Source organism: Lupinus angustifolius, chromosome LG06 (assembly GCF_001865875.1).
Source record: "Lupinus angustifolius cultivar Tanjil chromosome LG06, LupAngTanjil_v1.0, whole genome shotgun sequence".
NCBI classification, from domain to species: domain Eukaryota; kingdom Viridiplantae; phylum Streptophyta; class Magnoliopsida; order Fabales; family Fabaceae; genus Lupinus; species Lupinus angustifolius.
This window is the reverse complement of record NC_032014.1, coordinates 29170414-29197359: the sequence shown is the minus strand read 5'-3', so window position 1 is coordinate 29197359 and position 26946 is coordinate 29170414. Positions and strand designations below refer to the sequence as shown.

Genomic DNA, 26946 nt, shown 5'->3' with positions numbered 1-26946 from the left:
AATCTCGAAATTCAAAATTCTAACCTGAATTAAACCTAGTTGAAAAAATACTACAATTCTTAAATGCGTTGAGTTTTGGGTAACCCAAATCCAACCAGAATCCACTCAAAACATGTATTTTTATATAGGTAAAATTTATATATATATATATATATATATATATATCAAGTTTATATATATTTAGAGTTTAAAATCTGTGTGCTGATGGTGTAAAATTTTTTACACTGTAGATATATCATACACTATTGATTTGTATTACTTTTATATGAGAGAGTTAATGATAGTTAATAGATCAATGTAAATAATTTACTGACAGCGTAAAAAATATTGACACTGTTAATGTATACATATTACATCCATATATTTATACGTTTTATATATTTATTTACCTCTAATTTTATAATTTTACTTATATTTATACTGTTAAAATTTCCTTATTTACTTAAATAATTTGAATTAAAAAGAAATTAATTTCCTTAAATCAATAAATAAATGACTATTTTAGTAAACTAATAATAAAAATTTAATGATGTTTATACATTCCTCGATTATTCAAAAATGGGCTTATAAAAAGTATATACTAAAATATCAAATATTATCCTCGATTATTCAAAAATGGTCTTATAAAAAGTATATACTAAAATATCAAATATTATTATTATTATTATTATTATTATAATAATTATTTCTATAATTATATTGAGCCCTACTATATAAACTCACGCTTCTGAACCGTTATGTTCATTTCTTACATTTCTCTCACTCATTTCTATGCTTTTCTTTCTTCCATTCCCCCAAATTCAGAAGCTTTCGCATTCCGAAAATTACGGTATCTTTTTTCTACTTTCAACACTGAACTCTCTCTAGATTTCACTGTTATTATATGCTTGTGATTTCGTTTTCAATTTCTACCTTTTTGTTGCTGAAAATTGATCTATCAGTTTTGATCAGAATTCTAGGGTTTTTGTTGAGAATTTGTGAATTTTCAGCTGAGTATCGTGCTTGTTCAGTAAGATTACAATTTGTTTGTTATAAGCTTACAATCTGGAGTTGATTTTTGGAGAAAAAGCATTGTGACAAAATGATCCATGACTTTTGCTCATCATCTAGGGTTTATTTTATCACAATCTAGTAACTATGTTCACTATGATTCTTATAGTCTCCAATTCCATTTCGATTGCCGACCGTTGTGGAATTTGAATTTTGATTATGTTTTTTTCTTTATTCATTGTTTGGTATTTTGAATTGAATTGTTCTGTTTAATGTTTGTTGGTAAAACTTCTTAGTTTGTTATTGTTGATTTTGATGTTCTGTAATGGTATGATTCTTTATGGTGTGTGTTTGTGGTGTTTATTTGTTTTGCATATGCTGTTCTGTTCTGAGTTTCGTTGCTCGGGTTTATAAGAGATCAGAATGTATAGTTTTCACTTGTAAAAAAAGTATACAGATCTAATTGTGCATTCTTTATTTATTGGGATAAGCTGTTTTTTGTTTTAAGATTTGTGTTACTAGGGTTTATCCGAGATCAAATAAATAGTTTTCAGTTGTAAAATAGCATACATATCTAGTTCTGCATTGCTTCTTTATTAGGATAAGCTGTTTAATATTTGTTGCTAGGGTTATTTGAGATCAAAATGAATATTTTGCATCTGTGAAAAGTAAACATATCTAATTGAGCATTTATATTAAGCTGTTTCTGTTTTAAGGTTGTTGCCAGGGTTGTTTTGAGATCAAATTGAAAAAAATCGTTGTTTTCATGTATAAATTTTTTAAAAGTATACATATCTTTTGGAAGGTGAGCCTCGGTCCAACAGTGATGTTGCTTGCCTTGTGACTTGGAGGTCACGTGTTCAAATCTTGGAAACAACCTCTTCTCTTATGAGGGTAAGGCTATAACGTACATCTACCCTCCCTAGTCCCCACTAGGTGGGAGCATCATGCACTGGACTGTCCTATGTTTACTTTTGGGGATAAGCTGTTTTCTGTTGAGATTTGTTGCTAGGGTTGATTTGGAGTCAAAACGAGGAAATTTATGTTGTCTTGTTATTTACATTTCTGAAAGTATAAAAATCTAAACATGCATTTATCTTGTCCGTGGTGTTTATTTTTGGCGATGAGCTGTTTGTGTTAAGATTTGTTGCTTGGATTGGTTTGAAGTCAAAATGAAGAAAATTTGGTTGCCTTGTTATTTATGTTTGTGAAAGTATACATATGTATATTTGCATTTATTCAGGCGTGGTGTTTATTTGTAATAAGCATGTTTTTGTTGTAAGATTTGTTCCTAGGGTTGGCTTGAAGTCAAAATAAAGCAATTTTTGTTGTTTCGCTACTTAGATTTGTGAAATTATGCGTATCTAATTGTGCATCTATCTTGTGCCTGTATTTACTTATATATGTTTACATTTTTAATTATTCCCAACCCCATCTTTCTTATGGTTAACATGTGGTTTAATCTGCTGTGTTTCTTCTTAGGCATTTTTACGCTATTTGTATCTAGAATGAATAGCCCATTTTCCATTGTTAGGAAGTTTATAAATTCGACGTACATGGTCATGTGACATTCTGACGTAGAGCAGCTTGAACCTGGTTACTGATTCAGATATGGAAGTCATGAATTAATTATATGTCTGCTTAGCTTATTTTATTAGATATCCTAAATGACTGTTCCCTGTTGATTTCTTCTATTCATACATTGATATCAATGAAATTATTGAAAGCAAATGGATTATAATATTTTATAATGCAAAAGAAATAATTTCTCAGTTCTATTTGGAGATAATTATGGAAACCTGGAAGTTTTACTTATACTATGTTCCACAAAATTATTATTATTACTTAACATCGTTGTACAGTTACCTGTTCACGTATCCTGTCCAATATGATATGTGATGTCACAATTTTTTTAAATTTAGGATAGGGTATGGACAAGTATATTAAATAATTTATCTAAAACTATAGTTGTATAGGAAAAAGATACCAGTATACTTAATAATCATTCCTATTGTTACTATTCAAAAATATCAAATGGTGGTTAGTCCAGTTTCAAGTGGCAGAGGGATGCCAAGAAAAACCATAAATGAAATGATTAAGAAAGATTTAGAGATCAAATGGTGGTTTTGTCATTGTACATGATATATGATAGAGCATTATGATGTCGTTCAGTCCATGTAGCTGACCCTACCTCGTGGGAGTAAGGCTTGGTTGGTGTTGTTATTCATTATTTCCCCATTGCTTAAATTCCCTACACCTCTCCCTACTAGGAGTCCGACCTCATTAGGTTGGTTGATAGTTAACAAGTGCTTCTCAATTCTTGCCCTCTGTTCTCCCTTCCTCACCCTTTGATCCCTTCTTTTCAGATTATAAACTTATATTGGAGGCAACATGCAAACCTATTCTGACATTAATTTTTTTCCTTGGATAAATATTGGTTTGTTCAAAGGGTATGGTTGATAGGAATCAATGTATTGTTTTCTCATCTTGCTTACATGAGAATTTCTATCTTTTTGGCAGAATATGAGTAGCTTAGCTGAGAGGCTTCGTGTAAGATCAGATCGCAAGCCAATCTATAATATAGACGAGTCAGATGATGATGCTGATTTTTTGCCTCAAAAACATGGGACAACTCAGGAAAAGTTTGAGAGGATAGTCAGAAGTGATGCGGTAAGATACCTTTTTCCCTTTTTTGCTTCACTATTTTCATTTCATTTAAGTCAGAATTTTGTTTCTTTCTGTTTTCCCCCCTCAAATTTTGCTTTCATCTTTTGAAATCGTAATGTTCAGGGAATTGCTCAGAGGGTGATGAATAGTTAAAACTATTTTGCTGTAACTCATGAAATGCATTGGAATTTTCAGTCAGTCAAAGTTGACATGTTCTTGATAAAATTTGAAGACATGGACAATTTTTTTGGCATAATAACATTGATTGGTTGGGTGACAAGTGTTCTGGAGGAAAATTTCTCCTTTAACATTTTGATGTAGTACTGTTTAATTTGGTATGGAATGTATAATTGCTGATACTAAAGATTCAATACTGAACACTTGCAGCATAGATTTAAACCTTTCTGATAAACATTTGAAAAATATTTTATTTTCTTTAACTGCTCAATGTTTGTGGTGCTTGAATTTTGGGTTTGCGCAAAAAGTTTGGATCCTTTTCTCATGCATATTGAGAGGTCTAAAAGGAGTTAAGAAGCTTCTAATCTTTTGATTAGGGTTATTTAAGATCAGTTTCTTTGTTGGACGTATGGACAGATGGAAAACCTTGTATGCTTGATGTGTTGTTCTTGTTTATTCAGATTTTTTATTTTGATTTATCTAACAAGGTTATCTCATCCTCAGTTCTTGTACTCCTCTCTTTCTCTTCTCTGATAAACCTTTTTCTTTAATCCAAAAGAAAAAATATAGAGGCATTTTGTTGTATACACACATCACTAATGTTATTATAATTAGTCATTCTTTAAGCTGGTTGCCATTTTTCATTCACAAGTGTTTGGTATCTGGCTTTTGGTGTCGTACTCTCTTGTTTGGTATTGGTGCTTTTCCAATTAATTGTCACATCTTTTCTTTACCCCTATCTCATTTTGATAATTGTCTCCTTTCCTAATAGAAAGAGGATTCGTGTCAAGCTTGTGGCGAAAGCGGAGATCTTGTGAGTTGTGAAACATGCACTTATGCTTTCCATTCTCGTTGTATACTTCAACCATTTAAAAGACCCCTTTCAGACAACTGGAAGTGCCCCGAATGTGTAAGTCCAACACTTTAGATGATGTTCTGCTTTAGTGATAGCTTCATACTTATAAATTTCCCTTTTTATTTTCTGTTTTTATTTTTTGCAGGTTAGCCCACTTAACGATATTGATAAGATATTAGAATATGAGACTTGTCCTACTGTAGCTGGTGAAAGTGATGCCACTAAATCGGGGCCAAGCCAGAAGTTTGTCAAACAATATCTTGTTAAGTGGAAGGGACTATCATACTTGCACTGCAGATGGTAAGTTGTTGGAAACTCCTTGTGTCCCAGCTTCACTTTATGTCTTGTGAACCTATTGCGATGGCTTATAATAGACAACTTTCCATTCACCAATCTCTTTCTATTTCTATTACTATATCACTTGCAATTTTTAGCTTTGAGTATCATTTTCAATTTTTGCATTCAAGGCTTCATTTTTAAGCTTTGCATGGATTACTTATGAAACCATTATGAATTCATAATTGAAATCTTATAAATGTGATTGAATAAAAGAAATCTTGAAATTGATATTTAAAGGAATCTTAAAAAAATCTTTGTATTATAGCAAATAATATAATATTAATGACTAAAAATTGACATATTTTCTACTGAGATTTTAGGCTATTTTTTAAGAATTTATATAGATTTAAAAAACAATAGTGAACATTAAGTATAAAATATTATGTTAAACAAAAACCAAGAAAGCACGTACTGCACATTTAGAAAAATTACTGTGCATAGAGTGATGGATCATTTACCCATGTTCCATGCAGTGGCAACTGCAGAACCTTAATTCTATGTAAAACGGAAAGAAATATCTTTAAAATAGCATTCAAAAGTGTTTTAGAAAAACCTTTACCATTCATAGCACAAAAACATCAACCGCTAACAATTAGTATAGATTTTTAGCCGGAAAGTTTCCATCTTGATTGTAGAGTATATGTTTTATAGAATTATATAGAACGGCATTCTTTTTCTGTTAGTATATTTGTCCATTTATCAGTTATATGTTTCTTTTGTGTAGGGTGCCAGAGGAAGAGTTTCTGAAAGCTTTCAAGAATTATCCTCGTCTAAAGACCAAAATAAATAACTTCCATCGTCAAATGGCATCGGCGAATACTTCTGAAGAAGACTTTGTTGCCATTCGACCTGAATGGACTACGGTTGATCGAATACTTGCTTGCAGGTTTAGCTATCTGGATATTTATCTTCCTTCTTCCGTATGTAAAAATAACATGTGATGAGTATGTTCTAATTACTGGACTCGATGTTAAACATCAGATTGAGTTGAAATCTGTTTGTTCCAGAAGTTGAGTGGCTTCTGGAAGGGTTAACTAGAATTGTGGTTTTGGCAAATTATCAAGCTAGGATGTGAGTCTGTTGGTGATTGGTAGAAAGTAGAAACAACTCCTGGGGGCATTTTTAGGAGGGTGGTAGAATGGTTTTTAGACCATTTCATAATTATGGTTAGATTTTCAGGCAGCAGAAAATTGTTATTTTCATTACTTCCCCCTCAGCTTCTCCTCATACACACTCTTTCTCTTCTATTTGGATGAATCAAATATTTTAGCCTCACACTCTCCCCATAAAACAAATATAGATAATTCTATTATTATTTTATCATTGACTGGTGATAGAAGGGTGACACTTGAGTATGTTGTCTGATAGCTTAGGAAATTCAGAATTATTTTATGGTATCATTACTCTGAATATGTCAACCAATGCATTTTTTTTTCATGGAATATGTTGTTTAATGGTACAGGGGTAATGAGGAGAAGGAGTATCTTGTGAAGTGGAAAGAGCTTGCATATGATGAATGCCATTGGGAGCTTGAGTCAGATATCTCTGCATTTCAGCTGGAAATAGATAGATTCAAGAGATTTCAGTCTAGGTCAAGGAAAAAGTCTTCTACTAAGCAAAAAAGCAGTGATAATGATGATGCTGAGTTTAAGCAGCAGAAAGAATTTCAACAGTTTGAACATAGCCCTGAGTTTCTTTCAGGGGGTATGTTTTTTGACTGATGTCTTTGACAATAGTGTGCTTTATATTTGATTCATTATCTTCGGATGATCTTGATAACGTGATTTCATATTCATGTAAATGAAGGTTCATTACATCCGTATCAGCTTGAAGGGTTGAACTTCTTACGATTCTCTTGGTCCAAGCAAACTCATGTTATACTTGCTGATGAAATGGGACTTGGTACTTAGTCTCTGTTTCTCTCTTTATGCTTTATCTGTTATTTCCTCCCTCTACTATCTGTCTCTCCTTCACCCTCCATGATTTAGATTTTAGAGTTTCTAGCAGAAATGTCAGCTTGATGGCTGAGTACCTGAGTTTTTCACCTTCAGGAAAAACCATACAAAGTATTGCTTTCTTAGCATCCCTTCTTGAAGAGAACATTTCTCCACATCTAGTGGTTGCTCCACTCTCAACTTTGCGAAACTGGGAACGGGAATTTGCTACTTGGGCACCCCAAATGAATGTTGTATGTATATTGGATTTTGATATATATTGTCATTTTGTATTTAGTATCTACCCTTTTGATTGTATGTTGATTTCTGTAGGTTATGTATTTTGGATCTGCTCAAGCTCGTTCTGTTATAAGACAGTATGAGTTTTACTTTCCAAAGAAGCAGGAGAAGATCAAGAAAACAAAATATGGACAAACAGTTAACAAAAGCAAGCAAGACAGGGTTAAGTTTGATGTCCTTTTGACATCCTATGAGATGATTAACCTTGATACAGCATCATTGAAATCAATAAAGTGGCAGTGCATGGTAATATTTTACTCACCACTCTAGTAATGGAACAAGAAAAAACTATTTGCCACTTGCCTCAGCTATGTACCATCTAATGTCATTTGTATGTGCATAATGATGACAACTTGACAACTATATCTACATGCAGATAGTGGATGAAGGTCATCGTCTTAAAAACAAGGATTCCAAATTATTTTCTTCATTGAAGCAATATTCTACAAGGCATCGGGTGCTTTTGACAGGAACTCCTCTTCAGGTTTATTTTAAATTGTGGCATCATGCTATAGCTGATCTGCTGCTTGATGACATCTTAATTTTTGATCAATGGTTAATTTGAATCTTGTTTTGTTTTGGTTTACTGGCTGGGTTTGTCTGGTAAGTTTGTGTCGAGTCTTGTGACTAGAACTAAGATTTCTATCTTACAAAATTGGGTCATATAGTTTTTTCGAGGGATGCTGTTTCTTAAACTGCACATTTTATTTTTTTGAAGAAACAATTGTCTAAATGGTGTTTAATATGTCCAACATGATTTTTTGCTTGATATCAAATATAATTTTCTTTTCTTTTACTTTAATACAATGTGTGGCTGATGATTGTTCATATACTGCAATGTTTTCATTTTTATTATTGATTTAATGTGAATGTAATGTAACTGTTAAAGGGTATTCAATAGAGAGATTGAGAGCTTTTCATCATAAGGTGCAATTTTAGATTCACACCATTTATTAATCTACGATAAAGTATACAATTTAATTAAAAGTCAATTCCGCCAATGATTGTCCAATATCATGAGAGCACAACTTACATACACCACTCTGTATCTAGAAGAAATTTCTATTTATGTATGTTCGACAGACGTCTTTGTTTCTGTAACACTAATTGGCTCTGTTCCCTATAATGATGTATTAAAACATCTTTACTTTTTCCCAAATTTACAAGATCACATATTAAAGTATTATTACGTAGAGCATTTAATTTAAGTTTTTCTTCTAGATTAGCAACTCTATTTATCCAAGGTGAACAGTTACTTTTTATATTTATTTTCTGCTAATCTGAAAGTTACCTGCTGATTTGTCGAGTATGCTTCCCACCTTCTAATTGATGATGTTGATTTATATATAGCCTTGTTGCATGTGTGGAATTTTCTATTTTGTAAGTAGAAACGTACTTATGTAAACTTGTCTGATACATTTCAGAACAATCTGGACGAACTTTTTATGCTTATGCACTTTCTTGATGCTGGGAAGGTTAGTATGAGGACTGTATTATTAGAGAAAGTATGATTTTAAGTTATGTATTGCTCTTGAAGGTCAATAATATGTTAACGACTCTGTTTGGCTTCTGGTAGTTTGGAAGTTTAGAGGAGTTCCAGGAAGAGTTTAAAGATATTAATCAAGAGGAACAGGTCTTGCGGCTTCATAAAATGTTGGCCCCACATCTCCTTCGAAGTATGCATCTTATTCTTGAATAAATTACATATTTTCACCTCATTTACTTGTGTGGATTACTGTTTATGCTCAAGATTTGTTATATAGTGTCAGTTCTGTTAGTTGAGGATATTTCATGACCTAATTATGCATTGCCATCGTCTATGTTTCTTGCTGGGATGTTGGTGAACCTATTTTTAGCTAGTGTTGACTATCAGATTTTGTAATAATTGCAGTGCTTCAAAATTATCAGAACTTCGAGAATAAAGACTTTCTTTTATTAAGCATCTGACTGGCTGTTTCTGATGCACTGTTTGGTTGTTCAAGACTTATGTATGTCATATTGCAAATTGTTGATTGTCCTTCAAGCTGTTCACCCTTAGTAATCTTTCTGTTGTATACATTTTGATCTCCCCATTCACTCTTGAGGGATGGTAGATAATCCTTGTAGAAGTTCTAGGTTTTATGGGAATGATCTATACTTGAACTGGTCCAAGAAGTGTTTTATAGTCTATTATTGACTTCTCTTGAAGAAAGAAATTGATGTCTAATTATTGAAGGGTTACTTGTATTGCTTGGCTTCCCTTTTTAAAATTAAGTGCACTAGTAACTATAGATTCTCATAATTAGATATTTTGGGTGTAATTTTGGCATTCATGAAGGCTCTCAGACAGAGGCTTCATCATTCTATGGTTTTTATAATAAACTGAGTAGTCAGTAATTTTGTTGTAAATAATTAATATGGATATCTGAAATGTGGATTCAAAATTTTTATGCCCCTACAGGAGTGAAGAAAGATGTCATGACAGAACTACCTCCTAAAAAGGAACTCATTTTACGTGTTGAATTAAGCAGCAAGCAGAAAGAATATTATAAGGCAATTTTGACTCGTAATTATGAGATATTAACTCGCCGTGGTGGCGCGCAAGTAAGATCCATGCTTTAGCTGACTGAACATTTTTGTGTTCTATTCTGGACCATAGCTTCATAACTCATAAGGAAAGAACCAAAGTATATTGACTGTACAATTGGTATGTGTTTTTATGTTTTTGAATCAGATTTCTCTCATTAATGTTGTTATGGAACTGCGTAAGCTCTGCTGTCATCCCTACATGTTTGAAGGAGCTCAACCACATCTTGACGATACAGAAGAAGCATTCAAGTAAGCTCATATGCTATACTATCTCTGCATTCCATTTTGATTGTCTATTAGAAATATTGGTAGCTCTGGTTAGGTGGTGCTAAATCTTGTTTCTGTTCTTATGGGCTACTGAAAATTGTAATTTATTTGACTTGAAGTATTTAGTTTTCTTATGCCAAAAGGCATTATTGTAGCATACTTTGGCATATACAAGTTACAACTGTGTTGTTTGTTGTGCTACTCTATGTTGATTGAGTTGCGCTATTCTCCATGTCATTTATATGTGACAGACAGCTGCTGGAGTCTTCGGGTAAGTTGCAATTGTTGGACAAGATAATGACGAAGCTTAAAGAGCAAGGACATAGAGTCCTCGTATATACCCAATTTCAGCACATGCTGGACTTGCTTGAAGATTATTGTTCTTACAAGGTATTCCTATGAGGTTGTTATTCAATGTTATTGACCTTATGTTTCTGAACAAAGTTGAATTTTTCCATATGACATTGAATTTGCTTTTCATTTTTCTTTTCAAATACTAGAATTGGTATTATGAAAGAATAGATGGCAAGGTTGGTGGAGCTGAAAGACAAATACGGATAGATAGATTTAATGCCAAAAATTCTACAAGATTTTGTTTTCTTCTTTCTACTAGAGCTGGTGGCATTGGGATAAACCTTGCAACAGCTGACACAGTTATTATATATGACAGGTGAACCTTTTATTTGCACACTTTTTTATCTTACATTTTCTTCGAAGATAATACTTCAAGTAAGATATGTATTTTAATAATATTAGACATGAAAGTTATAGTGTAGGAAGTTTTTTATGAGTAAAAGTCAAAGGTAGTTTGATATTATGCTATGTTAGTATCTTTGCTCAATTTCTACAGCTTCTACCATGGCAACTATAACCGCTATGCATTTGTTTTTCCTTCTGCCTAAAACAAATGAAAATAGATGTACGCAACTAGTTTTTTGGTGCCTAGCCAGTCATCCATAGTCGTTCCATTTTCTGAGTGATTGTCATGTGGGAAATTTATGATGCCTCCTTTATTGCTATTGGTGATGGCTATTGCTTGCTTTGTTTCGTTTTCTTTTTATGGCATTAATGTTGGTGTACTCGAAAGCTTAATAGGTTTTTTGAATGCTTGAGTGATTTGTATACACTCTGACTTTTGTATTTATAGTACAAAAACATATACATGAAACCCCTTAATTTTAGGGAAAATACAATTAGACAAATAAGTATACGATATGGTTTGATAATCATATATTTAAACCTAATTAGATATAGATTTTCTAATTATTTCAACACTCCCCCTCATGTTGGATCATATATGTTTAATGCATCGAACTTGTCACACATATATGATATTCTTTGACATCTGAGAGACTTAGTGAAGATATCTTGTAATTGATCCTTGGAATTGAAGAATGAAGGATTGATCTCCTTGCAATAACCTTTTGGGAATATAGTGATAATCCATCTCTATGTGCTTCGTCCATTCACGAACTACTGTATTAGAGGCAATATGTAACGCTATCTGATTATCAAAAATAGCGGTAAGAACTGCATCACCCCAAAATTTTAAAGGTGCATTAGCACTTAATAAAAGTGTTCTTGTAATTTCAATTATGTGATGATATTTTCATTCAACAATACCAATTTGTTGAGCTGTACGAGAGCAAGTAGAATGATGGATTATGCCATGTGAAGTCATAGTTATTGAACTGGGCAGAAAAATATTTGTTTGCATTGGCACTTCCACGAATAGGTTTACCAAATTGAGTTTGAATCTCGTGACAAACATTTTGAAAAATAGTAGATTACCAAACGTTCTTTTCATAAATAAATCCAAGTGCATCTTGATAAAAAAACGTTAATGAAAATAACGAAGTACCTATACCCTAAGACAGAATTGGCGCTTCTAGAACCCCAAACATCTGAATAAACTAAATCAAAAAGAGAATTTGGTTGACGATGGGATACCTATAAAAAGAAAGTTCGAACATACTTACCAATATGGCACGGCTCATGCTGAAGACTTTAAATTAGAGAGATGGGGACTTATTTCCTTCAATTTATTTATACTTTGGATTACCTAGGTGATGGTGAATGAGACATAGGGAATCTGAATTGTTGTAGGCAATTGGTGGAGGATGTTGAATATCATATACGTCATGTGGTTCAACTCCTTCGCCAGTCAATTGTCTATTACTTCTGTCCTGGTTTCTGAGTTGGCCATCAGATACTAGATTAAATGGGCAGTCAGGTATGAGTAAAACAGAGTTTAAATATAAGAAAAAAAAGAATGTGGTTTGACCAAATGCACTAGCCTTGACTTTTGAGCCATTGGCAAGGGTGATATAGTGTGGTATTATGGTATGTGATAATTGTAAGAAAAGAGATAGGCCACCTACAGTATGATCCAAAACACCAAAATCCAATATCCATGATTCGATAGGAAATGATTGAGAGACACAAGCCGTAGAGTTACTAGTGTAAGTCACAATGGCTACGAAAGATGAGGCTTGTTGAGTCACCCTGAACTGCAAAACAACTTATATTCAGTATGATTCGAACTCTCACCTTGATTCATGATCCAAAGGCCGAAATGTGCTGGATATTTCTTCATCCGATGCCACGAAAGCTCTTTTCTGTCAAGCTTCATAGAAGGCAGAGGAAGCACCATTGGAGGAGAAATAGATTGTAATGGTAAAACACGAGAAGGAGAAAGTGGTGGTGAGATCCCAGTAGTGGCAGTGGCCATGGCTACCAGCATGATACCATGTAAGAAGAGGGAGAAAGAGATAAAGCAGAGAGAAGCAGAGAGAAAGAGGGAGCTGAATGCTCTAAAATATTATTAATGAATCGTTAGTTACAGAAGTAAGGGAAAATGTATTTATAGTTAGAGTAGACTGGATAGCTTGCACAGTGAGCTATAACCAAGTCTAACTAACTTTATAAAAAAATAACTAATACCTATCCTTTATTTCATTCTATACTATCCTTTATTACAATGTACATTATTCTCTAATAATCTCAAGAATCTTCTAATTATCAACAATTTCAATAATTATGAATATGATGTGACCCAAGGTAATTTATGCTCGAGATATTACTCTACTTCACTTGATAAGCACCTGGAATGATTTCATAAAGTGGTTTGCATGACGTTTTTTCTTTTGGCTCATTTTTGTGTAGTTGATCTATACAATTTACATTACTTTGGCGACTTATACTCATTCATGTAATATGAAAAATAGCAGTAACTTCAGTATAGTTCTTCTTTTGATGACTGATAGAATACCTGGAGTATATCTCATAATTTCGTAGATATATAAAAGTATCTCCATGATCGATCTCATAGGATTTATTCCCTATTTATATTCCCTGTTTGTTTCCATGTGTAATTAGGATTAGGTTTTACTTTTAGTATAAATTTGAATCATAGGGTTTTTTCTTGCATCACATCATCATCACATCAGATTAGTTTCAATTTCATATTATTCTAAGTCTCTATTCCCTATTTCCTCCTCCCTTACTTAAAATCCTGCAATTCAACACTGACAATCAATATGATACTGAAAGATTTAATATTTTTGTGTTGTTGTCTAATTTATTACAATGTTTTCCAACTATAATTTGATTAAACCATCACTGTATAGTGATTGGAATCCACATGCTGATCTACAAGCTATGGCTAGAGCTCATCGACTTGGACAGACTAACAAGGTTGGAACTAATTTTTCATTAATACATAATTTATTATTGTTGTTAACTTGAAATGTTATAGAAGTTCTTGTGTCACAGGTGATGATATTTAGGCTAATAACAAGAGGAACAATTGAGGAAAGGATGATGCAGTTGACAAAGAAGAAAATGGTGTTAGAACACCTAGTAGTAGGAAAGCTAAAGGCTCAAAATATTAACCAGGTAAGTTGTTATTTTCTAAAAATAAAGGCTGATGTGAAAACCAATGAAACCTTTTTCAGGCTCATTGCCAATATCACTTCTATGTAATTCAAAATGATCATGTTCTATCTTCTTGCTTTATTTATTTATTTATTTATTTTTAAGCACGGAAATGACAAGATTGTTGAAACTAGATGTTAAATGGATGCTGACTAGTTTAGCATTGGTCTTAGGAATATCAGAAATATCTTCTTTTCTCAAATGAATATTCATGTATGCTCATTATATGTCATTGTTACTGTTCACTGCCTTGTTTATTTTACCTTCCAGTAACAATATGGCCAACTCGTTATTTTCAATATGTTAGAACTGGAATACTGATTAATTTTTCATCTAATGGTATGTTTGAGAATTCGGTGGGAAGGGAGTGAAAGGAATAAAAAGAAAATGAAGGGGAAGGGACATGAAAAGTATGCGAGTTTAAGGAGAGTTTCTTTCCATATCTTTTTGTATTTGATATGAGTCTGAGATGTGACATGCCATTTTGTTCAATATCTATATTTATATTCTAAAATATCAGATGTTAGGTATTTCAAGTTTTTAATAATGAAATTGACTATATCCAATTAAACATAGTATCATTGAAGAGTTGACAGTAATATTTTATTATTAATTCTGTGTAGGAAGAGTTGAACGATATCATAAGCTATGGTTCAAAGGAGTTATTTGCTGATGAGAATGATGAGGCAGGCAAATCTCGCCAAATTCATTACGATGATGCTGCCATAGACAGGTAATCAACTACTTTTACGCCTCTAGAACAAAATATGATTATGCTTGAGAATTTTATTTCATGCACATTTCTACGTAATAGATTGCTGGATCGTGATCAAGTTGGACAAGAAGAGGCTAATTTGGACAATGAAGATGAAAATGGATTTTTGAAGGCCTTTAAGGTTGGCTCTATCAAATAATTACACATTTACTTTTTGTGCTCCCATTTTGATTGGTTCATAATAGTAGTCTATGCCATTTTGATTGTTCCACTTTGGTTGGTGCCAAGTTAGGCTTTACTTCATTTCTTCTACATTGTTTGTCATTTGAGGGCTGTATATGTCTACAGACATATGTAGGCACACATGGATATACTGAAGTCAATGAAAAGAAAATTGTAGTGGGCTATGCCTGCATAAAAAGTTTAGTATATTGTCCATATAGTTAAGATTTCACATTCACCTTGTTTACTTTCTCTTCACAAATGTTTATATTAAATATCCGAACACTACTATTATGAACCACTGGGCATGATTGTTTAACTTCATTGAATGTTCTGTATATGAGTATATCTATGTTTGCCTTTGGGTGGGAGTTTCTGGCATCCATGCAATGTCGTATGAGGTTCCAGTGAATTATTGTTTTATGCATCCTCATCCTGAAGTGCATGCATTATACTGATTGTTAGAGATAATAAACTATCTGTTAAATTGGTTAGGCCTAACTCAACCCCAAAAGCTAGCTCTAGGGGCGAGGGATGCTTTTAGCCTTATAAGTTGATCGTATTCCATCCAATGTGCTCTAGGGCGGGGGCACTCTATCTCTTTTGTTTTCCATCATTCATCTATTAATATCAATTTTCCTTTATAGTACAAATAACTGCACAATCTTTTTTTTCTTCATTTGGGTTACTGTTTGGTTCTTTGCTTTTCATTGACTAAATGGATTATATGTTCAAGGTGGCGAATTTCGAGTACATTGATGAAGTTGAGGCTGCAAAAGAGGAGGCCCGAAAAAGAGAAATGGAGAATAAATCTTCAGCGAGCAGCTCTACAAGAGCAAATTACTGGGAAGAGTTGTTAGGAGACAAATATCAAGAGCATAAAGTGGATGAGCTTAATGCCTTGGGAAAAGGGAAGCGAAGCCGCAATAAATGGCAGGTATGTCAGTGTGGTGGTGGTTATGCTATTTAATTGTGGAAAGACTATTGGGTTTTCTTGATTATAGTGTGTTTGATTGTGATTACAATTAACTGTGCCAAAGCATTTTTTGTTTGTTTGTGATCTAATGTTGATTTTTATCTTATTATGGTCATATAGAACTTGTTCATTTTACTTAGCCTGTGCTGCTTATCTATAATTTATATACCGAAGGATGACATGTAGGATTCTGGTACATGAAAGTGTGTGTTTGTGTATGTGTTTGCATGTGGTTCTTTTTTCCCATTTTGATTATGTGTTTTTGTTAATGTGGTATTTCCCTAATTTTCCTGTTGGTTTCTTTTAAGGGGGATGATTTTGCTGCTCCTGAAGATGTAAGCTCTGATGGTGAAGATGACAATTATGAAGCGGATCCGGATCTTAGTGATGACTCTTCAAATTCAACTGGAACAGTTTCTGCTAGAAGGCCTCACAAGAGGAAAGTTCATGGTACATGTCCGTAATTACTTTGAGTAATTTAACAATAATGATGGGCTTAAATTAGCTGGCTTTAGTGTTAATTTTGCTTTTTTATTAACAGCAAATAGCTCAGAGCCACTTCCTTTAATGGAAGGTGAAGGAAGATCACTCAGAGTACTTGGTTTTAATCAAAATCACAGGGCTGCTTTTGTTCAAATTTTGATGAGGTTAAACTAGTTGTTGATTTATTATGGTCATATCTGCTTTCTTCCTTATTGTACGTATTGAAGAAAGGATTTTGCATGGAAATTTCTGCAGTTTATCTCATTTGGTGTGTCAATTACAGGTTTGGGGTAGGTGATTATGATTGGAAAGAGTTTACTTCTCGCATGAAACAGAAGAGTTATGAAGAAATCAGAGAGTAACAACCTGACTTTTTTCGTTAATTTTAAGTATATGCATGTCTTTCGAGTCATGAGCTTTTATATTTTCTAGGATATGTGTATTGTTTGAAAAATGAAGTATTTGTACAAAGTAAAAAGCTTACTATAAAAATATTAAGGTTAAAAACTTGGCCTACACAAGTGTCAAAATAGACAAATACAATCTATTATATAATAATTTTTACTGTATAGTATACTTTTAATCATTGTTTAGTAATCTTCTTACCAGTTACGGAACCCTTTTCTTGTCTCATATTGCTGATGATATAACTGATTCCCCAACTTTCTCAGGTAATGGATTCTTATGCTGTTACATTTTCTCTCAATATCTTTCCCCATATATTTTCAGTTTATTTATTCTCATCTCTTAATAACGTGTTTATAGATGGTGTTCCAAAAGAAGGACTTCGAATACCTGATATACTTGTTAGGATTGCAGTTCTGCTTTTGATAAGGGAGAAAGTAAGTTCTCCAAATAAATATACTTTATTTTAATTTCTAGGCAGGAGTTCTTGTTTTAAAATTTTTACACTTCAGAGACAAATAAGTAATTAACTAGTTACCATTGTTCATAGAGTGCTTAATGAGTAACCACTGAATGACTTAGTCACATAATTAACCGCTTGAGTGGCGAATTGTTCCTAATGCATTCACTTAATCTACCATCTTTTCTACAATAGGAGCTACTCCAACTTTCTTTCTAATGCATTCATTTCTATTTTCTAATCATATCTTGTCTAGTGTGTCCATTCATCTAACGTAATATTCTCATATCTGTTACATGAGGTTTATTCTCTTGTTAGTATTTTATTGCCCAACTTTTAGTCCCATATAACGTAGCGGGCCTTAAAGTTGTGCGATAAAACTTCTCCTTCCTCTCTTGAGTCTCCAACTATAACAGTATCACCTGCAAAAAGCATGCATTTATTACAAGAACCGGTGCTACAATGCATGCCTTTTGAGAGGAATATGTGAAAAATTATCCATTAAAACTCATTTGCTCATGGAAATCCACAATTTTGATGTTACATATAATTCTGTGGTTTTCTTGAAGCAAAATGAAACTGTCTTATGAATCTAAGTTTAATGCTTTTTCTCTTTTCATTTTTCATATTCTTTCTGCTGAGTATGAGTTTGTAAGTTAATTTATCTTCTAGTTGATGAATGTGTTTTCTTCCTTGTGGCATGTTGAATTACAGGTGAAGTATGCCTCAGAAAATCCTGGAACTCCACTCTTTTCAGATGACATCGTAGCACGCTATCCAGGTTTGAAGTGTGTAAAGACATGGAAGGAGAAGCATGATGTAATGTTACTGCAGGCTGTGTTGAAGTATGTCTTTTAATTGATAATTTCAGCTATCATTTATTCATAGTCAGCCTCATGTGAAAAATCATCCATTTAAATGGTGCAAGTTTGAACAAATATTATGTTTTAACCACATTATTATTAACCTTTAAACAATGCTGGGCTTCAATATCATAAACAATTATACACATCACACACATATACTCAAGATGTGTTTGCATGTTAAATTTTCTCTTTCATTCTATATGATTTATGAAAGACAGATCTTCACTGTTGTTAGTTAGCTGCATCATTACCTTTGTGGGTTATTTTCTTGATATAATCCTTTTACTTTATTTTTTCCTATTAAGGCACGGGTATGGAAGGTGGCAAGCTATTGTTGATGATAAGAGTCTGAAGATTCAGGAGGTTATCTGTCAGGAGATGAATATTCCTATAGTAAAGATACCTGTTCCTGGACAAGTTGGTGCTCAAGTGCAAAATAATACAAATGTGATAAATTTGGAATCTTCCGGCAATCAATCTAGGGAAAATGGTCAAGGTGACATAGCAGCTGATGGTGCAAATATAACAAATGCGGATTCTACCTACAACCAATCTAGGGAAAATGGTGAGAGTGGCATAGCAGCTGATGGTGCACAAGGTTCTGGTGGTACTAAGAACCAAACACAGTTATTGCAAGAGACCTCAATGTTATATCAATATAGAGACATGCAGAGAAAACAGATTGAGTTTGTAAAAAGGAGGGTTCAACTCTTGGAGAAAGGTGTCAATGCCGAGTATCAGAAAGAATACTTTGTAAGTGTATTAATGCTTCTTGGCACACAAAATTTGTTTAATACTTAAGTTTCTCTCTCATTGGAATGTGCATAAGATTCAAGTTCAAACATTAATTTATCATAGATGCTATTTTCATATCCTAAGTTTCCATTTGTTAGATACTATCACTCAACCGAAAGGTTAGTATAGTTTAATAGTGCTAGGATTTTGCCTTGCAGCATGACTTAGACGAAGCAAAATAATAAAATAAAATGGCTGTTATGGTTGGGTTTGGGGATGAAAATTAGTATAGAAAGTATACCAGAGTGAGTGGCAGGGCAAACACAATGCCTCTTGAAGATGCTGAAATGCATATTCTAAATTTGCAAAGCTTATCCTTATGTGAAGTTCAAAGATGGAGCTATAGTCTATAGACTGATTCAATGACATAATTTGGATTGTAAGTGAACTCCCTGCATATATTTAACATATACCCAATTCGTGGATACCAGGGAAACTATTTTCTTGAAACCGTTTCTCCCTCCTTTAGTCGAATGAAATTTTCTAGACATCAGACTCCAGTTATTAGTGATCATTTTCTTGTCATGCATGAATCATGGAATGGGGTAGGCCACAATTTGGTACCCCTATGGGTGTTCACAGAATCACAGTATCAGATATTAGTTATGAGCTGTTTTAAATCATTTCTGAATCATTATTGTTCACATGTGTTGTTTTTTGCCAGAGGCATCATGTGGCATCCTTCCTGTTATTCATGTATATCTTCTTTAACTATTATACTTGTAGCTTGAATTATTTTTTTTGTTTTTATTTTCAATTCTTGCCATCAATTAGTATCTTTGGTTTCACATCCTTTATCGTAGCTATGATTATGCTTGCTTTCACTATATCTCTGTCTGATCTTTCCCTGCAGAGTGATCCAAATGCAACTGTGACCAATGAAGAACATAAAAGTGAACCTATGACTACTAATTTACCAAGTTATACATCGGGGGATACTTTGACCAAAATGATTGATCAACTTCCTCAAGTAGAATCAATAGGTATCATACTATCCACCACTTTTGTCATTATGTACTTTATTTTAACCCCATCATTCTTTGTTTCTTTGAAGACCTTTTCTTACATGTTTCTTTTGCTTATCTGCATACTCAAATCGAAGACTTAGTTTAGTTCATCCATTTTCTGCAGCTTCTGAAGATTTTTCTTTTGCTGCTGGTGATTATGGTCCAAACCGGTCGGAATTAGTTCATAATTACAACAAGGTAAAAATGCTTTTAATGATAGGTGGGAAAAAGTTTTATAGCAAGTATCTTTATCAACTACATAAATTTCCCTCTGTATTATTTGCAGATGTGTAAGGTAGTGAATGGAAGCACCATGGATATAGCTCAAGCATATTTGGCTAGAGATCCAACAGAAGTCAATGTTATGAAGAACTTGCATCAACTTGAAACTATTTGTGAAGATGTCAAAAGAATACTAACACCTATTGCAGAGAATCCTGGTAATGGTGTCTGAAACAAACTCCATCTTGGTACAAGAGTTAGGACCAAACATCAATTTATAGCATATATAGTATTAGACTCAATCAACTTTTCATTACTTATTATAAAGGAACATATGTTAAAAAGAAAATATACTGTAGTATATGCAGTATTTACAAAATTTGCTTCAAGATTCATCGGAGATGTTGTTTTTTGCTGGTAGTGGTTTCATTTTTTTAATGTTGTTGAACTGTTTGATGAAATATTTAGTTATTACATTGTGTAGATTCTGAAGCACTTTATCTTAATTCAGAGTGGGCTAAGATACGTGATGAAATTTCTCTTTAAGGTTTGATTGGGGGATGGATTTTGAAGGGAAATGGAGAGAAAGAGAAGGTTTGGGAGTCTCTCACAGGTGTATTTTATGACTCAAGCCTCCCATTTTTCTTCATTCCCCTCCAAAATACGGGTGCGTATCTGCTGTCCCACAATGAGTACCGCTCCGTGTGCTATTTCTGATTGATTGAAAATATATTTAATTTTTTTTTAATTTTTTAAGTATTTTCTGACCAGTCATAGCTTATGACACATGAAATGATACTCATTATGGGACAGAAGATGTACTTCCCCAAAATATAACTCCCAAACAAACTGTTCTATTCTCTAACAAACTGTTTGCAACCTTTTGTACTCTAGGAAAATATTTTTAGTGTGACTAAAGTATCCCTTCACCCTATGAGGCAGGAACTAATCTTTTTTTGGGATTCATCATTGACCTTTCTAATAAATGTTATTTTGAGGAATTAAACATTTACCTTTTGGCCTACATGTGAATGCAATGAGTCTTTATAATACCAAACCACTATGAAATTTGTTTTAGACAATATAAAAGTTCTTATGTCACAATTTTATCATATGCTTTTTAATCATTAACGTTTTCAACTGATTTTTAGGGGATCAAAATATTCACCCAAACCTAAAATAAAGCCCAAAATTAATTTCCAAAACCCATTTTTTGAAAGACAACAATTTTATTAATGAAATTACAAGTATTATAATCCAATTACAAAGCTTTTTAAAACATAAAATTAAATGCACGCTCACTTTACATCATTGCAGTAAAATTTCACAGTATAAAAAAGATTTGAAATCTATTCAAAATAAGACAAATGAGAATACTCGCATTTTCGTGTTAGAGATAACCAAATTTTAACATGTATGAGTTCCCATTTATCCTGAATGTTGAATTCTACAAAATTGAAATCTGATCTCTCTAGCCAATTAGAGTATATGACTGTAGAAATTAAGTTTTTGCAACATTTGTAGGTGCATCTTGAAATTAACTTGTTTCATCTTTGGAAGTGCTACGTAAAACACTCCTCTAGTTAATTGTGATTATGTTGCGTTCACTAGAATATTGGAGAATTGTGACTAAATATGGTAATCATGCCCTTTAACCAAATATTTTCCTTACAATGTTCTGCTAAGTTCATATACTTAGCCTATGTAGTACACAATGCAAGTAAAGGTTCTACTCTTACCTTCCAACTCATCACTGAACTTTGAACTTTGAATGCATAATCAGTCACAAACCCTCTCTAGTAAATAACCACTTACCAATAATAACTATTGTCACCTCCATAGATAAACACAACATCATTATCAACCCTCAAATTCAATATATCCTATTCACTGTCTACCTTGTTTCACACCATGTCATACATCAAACTTTCGACATGACTCACATATGTTGGAAATTTAACATTAGAGAAATAGTTTGACTATTTTATTATGTTTTTGGTTTATTACTAATATAGTGCACTTTTATATAAATCCTATTTCATATGCACCACTTTTATATAAAGCTTATTGACATATATGAATGAAGACTAATTTTACTATTTTAAAACTCGTGGTTATAATCCATGATTTTACTTTTTATTATATTTATTTTTTTAAGTCGTGTTCCTTTTTTATGTAATAAAGTAATCAAATTAGTCCTCTCAAGTAAATTTTCCCACATATGTCACCTTTGTCATGTATTCTAACTATCAGCACTGTAAAAAAGTTTCCCTCTTGTGGGAATGCTCAAATGTTTAGGATTAGACATCCCAAACCAAGATAACACATTCTCAATATAACTCTTTTGTGACAAGAAGAATATTTTTTGATTGTTATCCATGTAAATACCCATACTTAGAATTTTCTTGTTAAATAACATTTTCTCATTATGTTTACCTTGCTAATTTTGTTAGTTTATACTTTATACAACATATTCTCATTTTGAATCTAATTTGGGTTGGTGGTAAAAATAAGTTGAAGCTTGGTTTTATTTGACTAACGATTGCATTTGTTTTTGTTCATAGAATTGACTAACAATGCACGAAGGTTTAGTTGAAACTTAAAAGTATTATTAATTTGTATTATATATATAAGGATAATGAAAGTATTGGAGCATATGTCACTGATAACTGCCACTATAATTGTATTCAAGGGTGTTTTAGGATTACATGAATTCTAGCTAATAATTTCAGAAAAATCACTCTATCTTTATTAGCTATAATATGAATCAACTCCGTATAACTGTCACTGTCCCAATGCATTGGAAGCTGCCAAAAAATAAAATACAAACAAATATCACAATCACAATCAAAATAAATATATTAATCTTAAATCAACATTTTTGTTCTTCTACTTTTGATTGTGTGCGAAATTATCATCTGACTTTTAGTTACTAGACTTATTCTGGTATGCAACATTAAGAACTTAAATTATGTGAAATTCATCCTCATGTTACATAACCTGAAAAAACACGAGTGAGATTCTTCTCCAATAATAGAGAAAGAAGTGTTATACAAAATAAAACAAAAAATAAGATAAAAGGATAATTATATCATTTTGTTTACACTTGCAATAACACTTTTATCCTAAAACTAAATGTATAAAGATCACTTTTCTCTCAGGTAATGGAAAGGATCCCTACTTGAAAAACACATGGAATTAAACTGCCTAGAAAAAATTGACGGATAATTATCATACATAAGTAAAAGTAGAAAAAAATTGTAATTTTTTTTAAAGAATTAAAAGATCAATTAGGTGTTAATTTAGTGGTATAAGGTCAAATGTTCAATCTCTATGAAAAACAAAACAATCATATATATAAAAGAGATTAGTTATTTACCTATAGAATGAAGGAATACCCTTAATTAAATATAAAAAATATTTAAAAAAAAGTCTGAAACTAGAAGAGCCATTGATGGGGTACCTTGTTTTGAGATTGTCCAATCCTTGTCCTTTCCAAGAGCCCAAAAGAAATAACCTTTCAAGCCCCTTAGTCGAATGAATTGAACCTTCTTTGTTATTGAAGGTCCATCATCATAGCTAATCCAAGTAGTATCCACATAAGAATAGTAAGACACATTTAACTCATCATACACTACATGTGCACCATTCTCTTCATTAAACTTCAAAATCTCATCATAGTCTAAAGTTCCTTCCGTATCGGTGGCTGGACCAACCGCTAGTGCTCCAACCCCGTGATTATTTGGATCTTGGAGTTTCCATGTCCGCCCATATAACGATAACCCCATTACCAGCTTTGTGGGCGGAACACCGGATTTGATCCAAGATCCGATTCCATAATGGGTACTTATGTTAGAATTTGGATCATATAATGCAGCATTAAAGCCAGTAAAATTGTCCCATGAACCATGATAATCAAAGCACATTGGGCTAGCCCAATCCAAATACTCACTAATGGCTTGGGCTGGGTATGATCTTGGCCCATTACCTATAATCTTTATTGTGTTGGCATAATAAACTGCAGCAGTCAAAAGCAAACGTTGTGTCCTGTGAACCTGAGTATGAAAATTTTTATCTCATCATTTTTTTACAACAAATTTCACAATTCAAATAGAGATATCTTCAATCAATTAGGTCCATGGATTAATATCATCAATTTTTTTTATTCCTAACATTATAAAAATGCCTATTTGACACTTGATTTTGTATATTTTCAATCAACTTGGTCCATGTCTAATGCCCCACTAATACAAGAAAAAGTATATATGCTGATAGTGTAAGAGTTTTTTACTACATCATCTACCATTCATTTTCAATTATTATTTGACTCTATAATTCAAATGAATGATGCATAAATATAATCTTTAAAGTGTCAGTGCATAAATATTACACTTACAAATAATAGAATGCAAAGTTAGAATATTGAAAGTGTAACTTACAAATAATAGAATTCTTCTTATATTTATTAATTGAAGAATGACATAGAAACTAGTATAACAATATAATTACTTACCTGAGCATCCAAAACAAAAGCTTGGTGCCATTCCTTGAACAAGATACCAAGGTTGGCCATGTCTTTTTCATCTTCTGGAAACTCCCAATCCAAGTCAAGACCATTGAAGCCATATTTGTGTGCCACTTGGATAGTAGAGTTTATGAAATTTTCTCTATTTTGCTTGGTGCTAGCCATGATAGAAAACAAAGTGGAGTTGCTACCTCCTCCTCCAATGGATAATATAGTTTTCACCGGCGGGTGACGATTATGAAGTCCGCCGATAAACTCTTGTATCCATTTTTTATCAGAGTCGGTTATGTCGAGCTTGAATGAATCCGGTTCAAGCTCGACAAAAGCGTAATATATATGGGTAAAATATTTTGTTTCAATGGAAGAAGGTGAGAAGTCATCACCCGAAGGCCAATAAGCACTTCTAACACTTCCTCCTTTGTGTGATTTTGGATATATTACCTTAGAAGATCCAATTATTGCATGAGAGTTGAAACTCATTATCAAAATCAAAATGTGTGTGATCATGAATCTATGAATGGCCATGTTGGTTTTAAGAGCTAGTGAATGCATCCAAGAGGTAGTGGATGTATATATAGCAACTCTTGAGTTTCATTAAGGGTTTATTTATATTAGGAAAATGATTTTTTCTATAAATACTATTCATTCCATTGAACGGTTGTTTTCAAATTCTAGCGAAGAGTGGGTTTGACACTTCCACTAGGCATATTTAATACATGAAAATTGAAATGAATTCGAACATAGAAAAACTTGTAAAGAAACTTATGTAACACATCATATTTGAATATAATTATATTTTATGGTTTTTGTCGCTAATATTTAAGATTAAATTTAATTAAAATTAAAATATTAATATGTTGTCAAGATCTTATTAGTTATCTCTACGTGGTTTCGTCTCCACACAAGTTTTTAATTCGAACATATAGAAACAAAGTTTGACATGTTAACCTCTATTTAATATATAAGTCAAAACCTCTGGAAAGACAAAGGTAGGCGCCATGAGGTTTAGCCTTAATATGTTCCTTATGCAAGTGATAAATGGCCTCCTTTATGGCATTTCAAACTTTCATATGTTAATCTATTTCTTAAGAGAAAAAAATAATTTTCTATATGCCTATGTTTTTCTTAATTTTGATATAGGGAGGAACTTTTGACAATAGAATATAGTCATACATATTGATTCAACGACTAATCTAAGTTGATTAAGATATTATTATAGGAGAAAAATATATGGACTAATATTGTATGAGTTTTATATATTGTCATTATATCATCTACTATTCATATTTAATCATTTATTACTCTTCAAAAAAGTAATTAAAATAAATTATAAATAATATAATGACTGTGTATAAATTTTACATTAACAATATATATTATACTCTTATTACATATTATTATTTATTTTAAAATCAAATAATTTAAAAAATCATCATTTCATATTTCGAGAGAATCCAATACCAAAGAGTAGATCGATTGAATAAAGAAAGGTCAACACAATTGTTGATTGGAATAGTTGGACAATGTAATTGGTCCACAAGACAGATTCCTTTTTGTTGAAGTTAGTGCATTTGTTGTGTGACCATAGACGTTGCCATCCATTGAACCATATATTAAGAAAATGCCTAAAAATATTTTATGGATTTTCTCTCGAGTGGGGAATCATTCAAATGAAAGAAGTCACATCACTCTACATTTTGGTTAGCAAAGCAAACAGAATAAATATCTCAATTAAACTTTAATATAATCTAATATCCGTACGTTCACAAAATAATATTTATTCCAGAGAGAAACCTCAAAATATAATGGAAAGATCATATTCTATAATAAAAGGGTCATGATCTATCCTTCATATTATCTTAGTACTAGATGATGCAATACTAGCCAAATTTTAAATTATTAAAATAGCTAAAAAAATATTACCTCTTATTTTCCTCATATTTTAGAGTTAAATATTTCACAATATAAAAAATTCATGTTCTAACTCCTTGGAACTAAGTGGGAAGAGATAAACGCATAACAAAGGTGAATGAATAGGGATAGAATTTGTGGTTGGTCTGCCATTCCATATGCCATCAAATTTGGCAGATAAAAAAATTAATTTTATGGAAACAATTAAGAATTTAATAATTTTTAACTAATCAGATTGTGTGGCACACAAAATGCCACAAGCTTGTGGAAGAGGAAAATTATGTTCATATGTATCAAGTCAATCAAACTTTATAAAATAACATAA

At 32.4% G+C, this 26946-nt stretch overlaps 2 protein-coding genes across 3 annotated transcripts; one reads left to right on the top strand and one right to left on the bottom strand.

The window, feature by feature from the left end:
* On the top strand, window positions 708-20623 carry LOC109350743 (CHD3-type chromatin-remodeling factor PICKLE-like). Of its 2 annotated transcripts, none has more exons than XM_019592032.1 (31): window positions 708-829; window positions 3511-3660; window positions 4607-4744; window positions 4836-4990; window positions 5754-5915; window positions 6492-6733; window positions 6836-6931; window positions 7081-7217; window positions 7297-7509; window positions 7640-7747; window positions 8688-8768; window positions 8840-8939; window positions 9704-9846; window positions 9977-10080; window positions 10350-10488; window positions 10599-10768; window positions 13728-13794; window positions 13873-13995; window positions 14658-14767; window positions 14849-14930; window positions 15708-15908; window positions 16256-16397; window positions 16489-16594; window positions 16714-16788; window positions 17040-17101; window positions 17196-17272; window positions 18010-18140; window positions 18467-18914; window positions 19810-19939; window positions 20088-20161; window positions 20250-20623. In XM_019592032.1, exons 2-31 carry the CDS (start codon window positions 3514-3516, stop codon window positions 20415-20417), a joined length of 4131 nt encoding a protein of 1376 aa, XP_019447577.1. In that variant the 5' UTR covers window positions 708-829; window positions 3511-3513; the 3' UTR covers window positions 20418-20623. The 2 variants fall into 2 exon arrangements, with proteins under 2 accessions (XP_019447577.1, XP_019447576.1); XM_019592031.1 differs by lacking the exon at window positions 708-829 and adding an exon at window positions 869-1009 and having other exon boundaries at window positions 8688-8738.
* On the bottom strand, window positions 22760-25300 carry LOC109350742 (acidic mammalian chitinase-like). Its single transcript, XM_019592030.1, has 3 exons — window positions 24699-25300; window positions 23649-24240; window positions 22760-22992 (listed from the first exon to the last, which is right to left on the bottom strand). Exons 1-3 carry the CDS (start codon window positions 25260-25262, stop codon window positions 22970-22972), a joined length of 1179 nt encoding a protein of 392 aa, XP_019447575.1. The 5' UTR covers window positions 25263-25300; the 3' UTR covers window positions 22760-22969.

Bases quoted from the DNA above. Each gene is read 5' to 3' on its own strand.
- LOC109350742 (XM_019592030.1), bottom strand. From the start codon at position 25,262: ATGCATTCACTAGCTCTTAAAACCAACATGGCCATTCATAGATTCATG. The intron at 24,241-24,698 runs GTAAGTAATTAT...TTTCATACTCAG, and splicing joins CTTTTGTTTTGGATGCTCAG to GTTCACAGGACACAACGTTT. The intron at 22,993-23,648 runs GTACCCCATCAA...ATTTTTTGGCAG, and splicing joins TTGGACAATCTCAAAACAAG to CTTCCAATGCATTGGGACAG.
- LOC109350743 (XM_019592031.1), top strand. From the start codon at position 884: ATGCTTGTGATTTCGTTTTCAATTTCTACCTTTTTGTTGCTGAAAATT. The intron at 4,745-4,835 runs GTAAGTCCAACA...TATTTTTTGCAG, and splicing joins ACTGGAAGTGCCCCGAATGT to GTTAGCCCACTTAACGATAT. The intron at 7,218-7,296 runs GTATGTATATTG...TGATTTCTGTAG, and splicing joins GGGCACCCCAAATGAATGTT to GTTATGTATTTTGGATCTGC.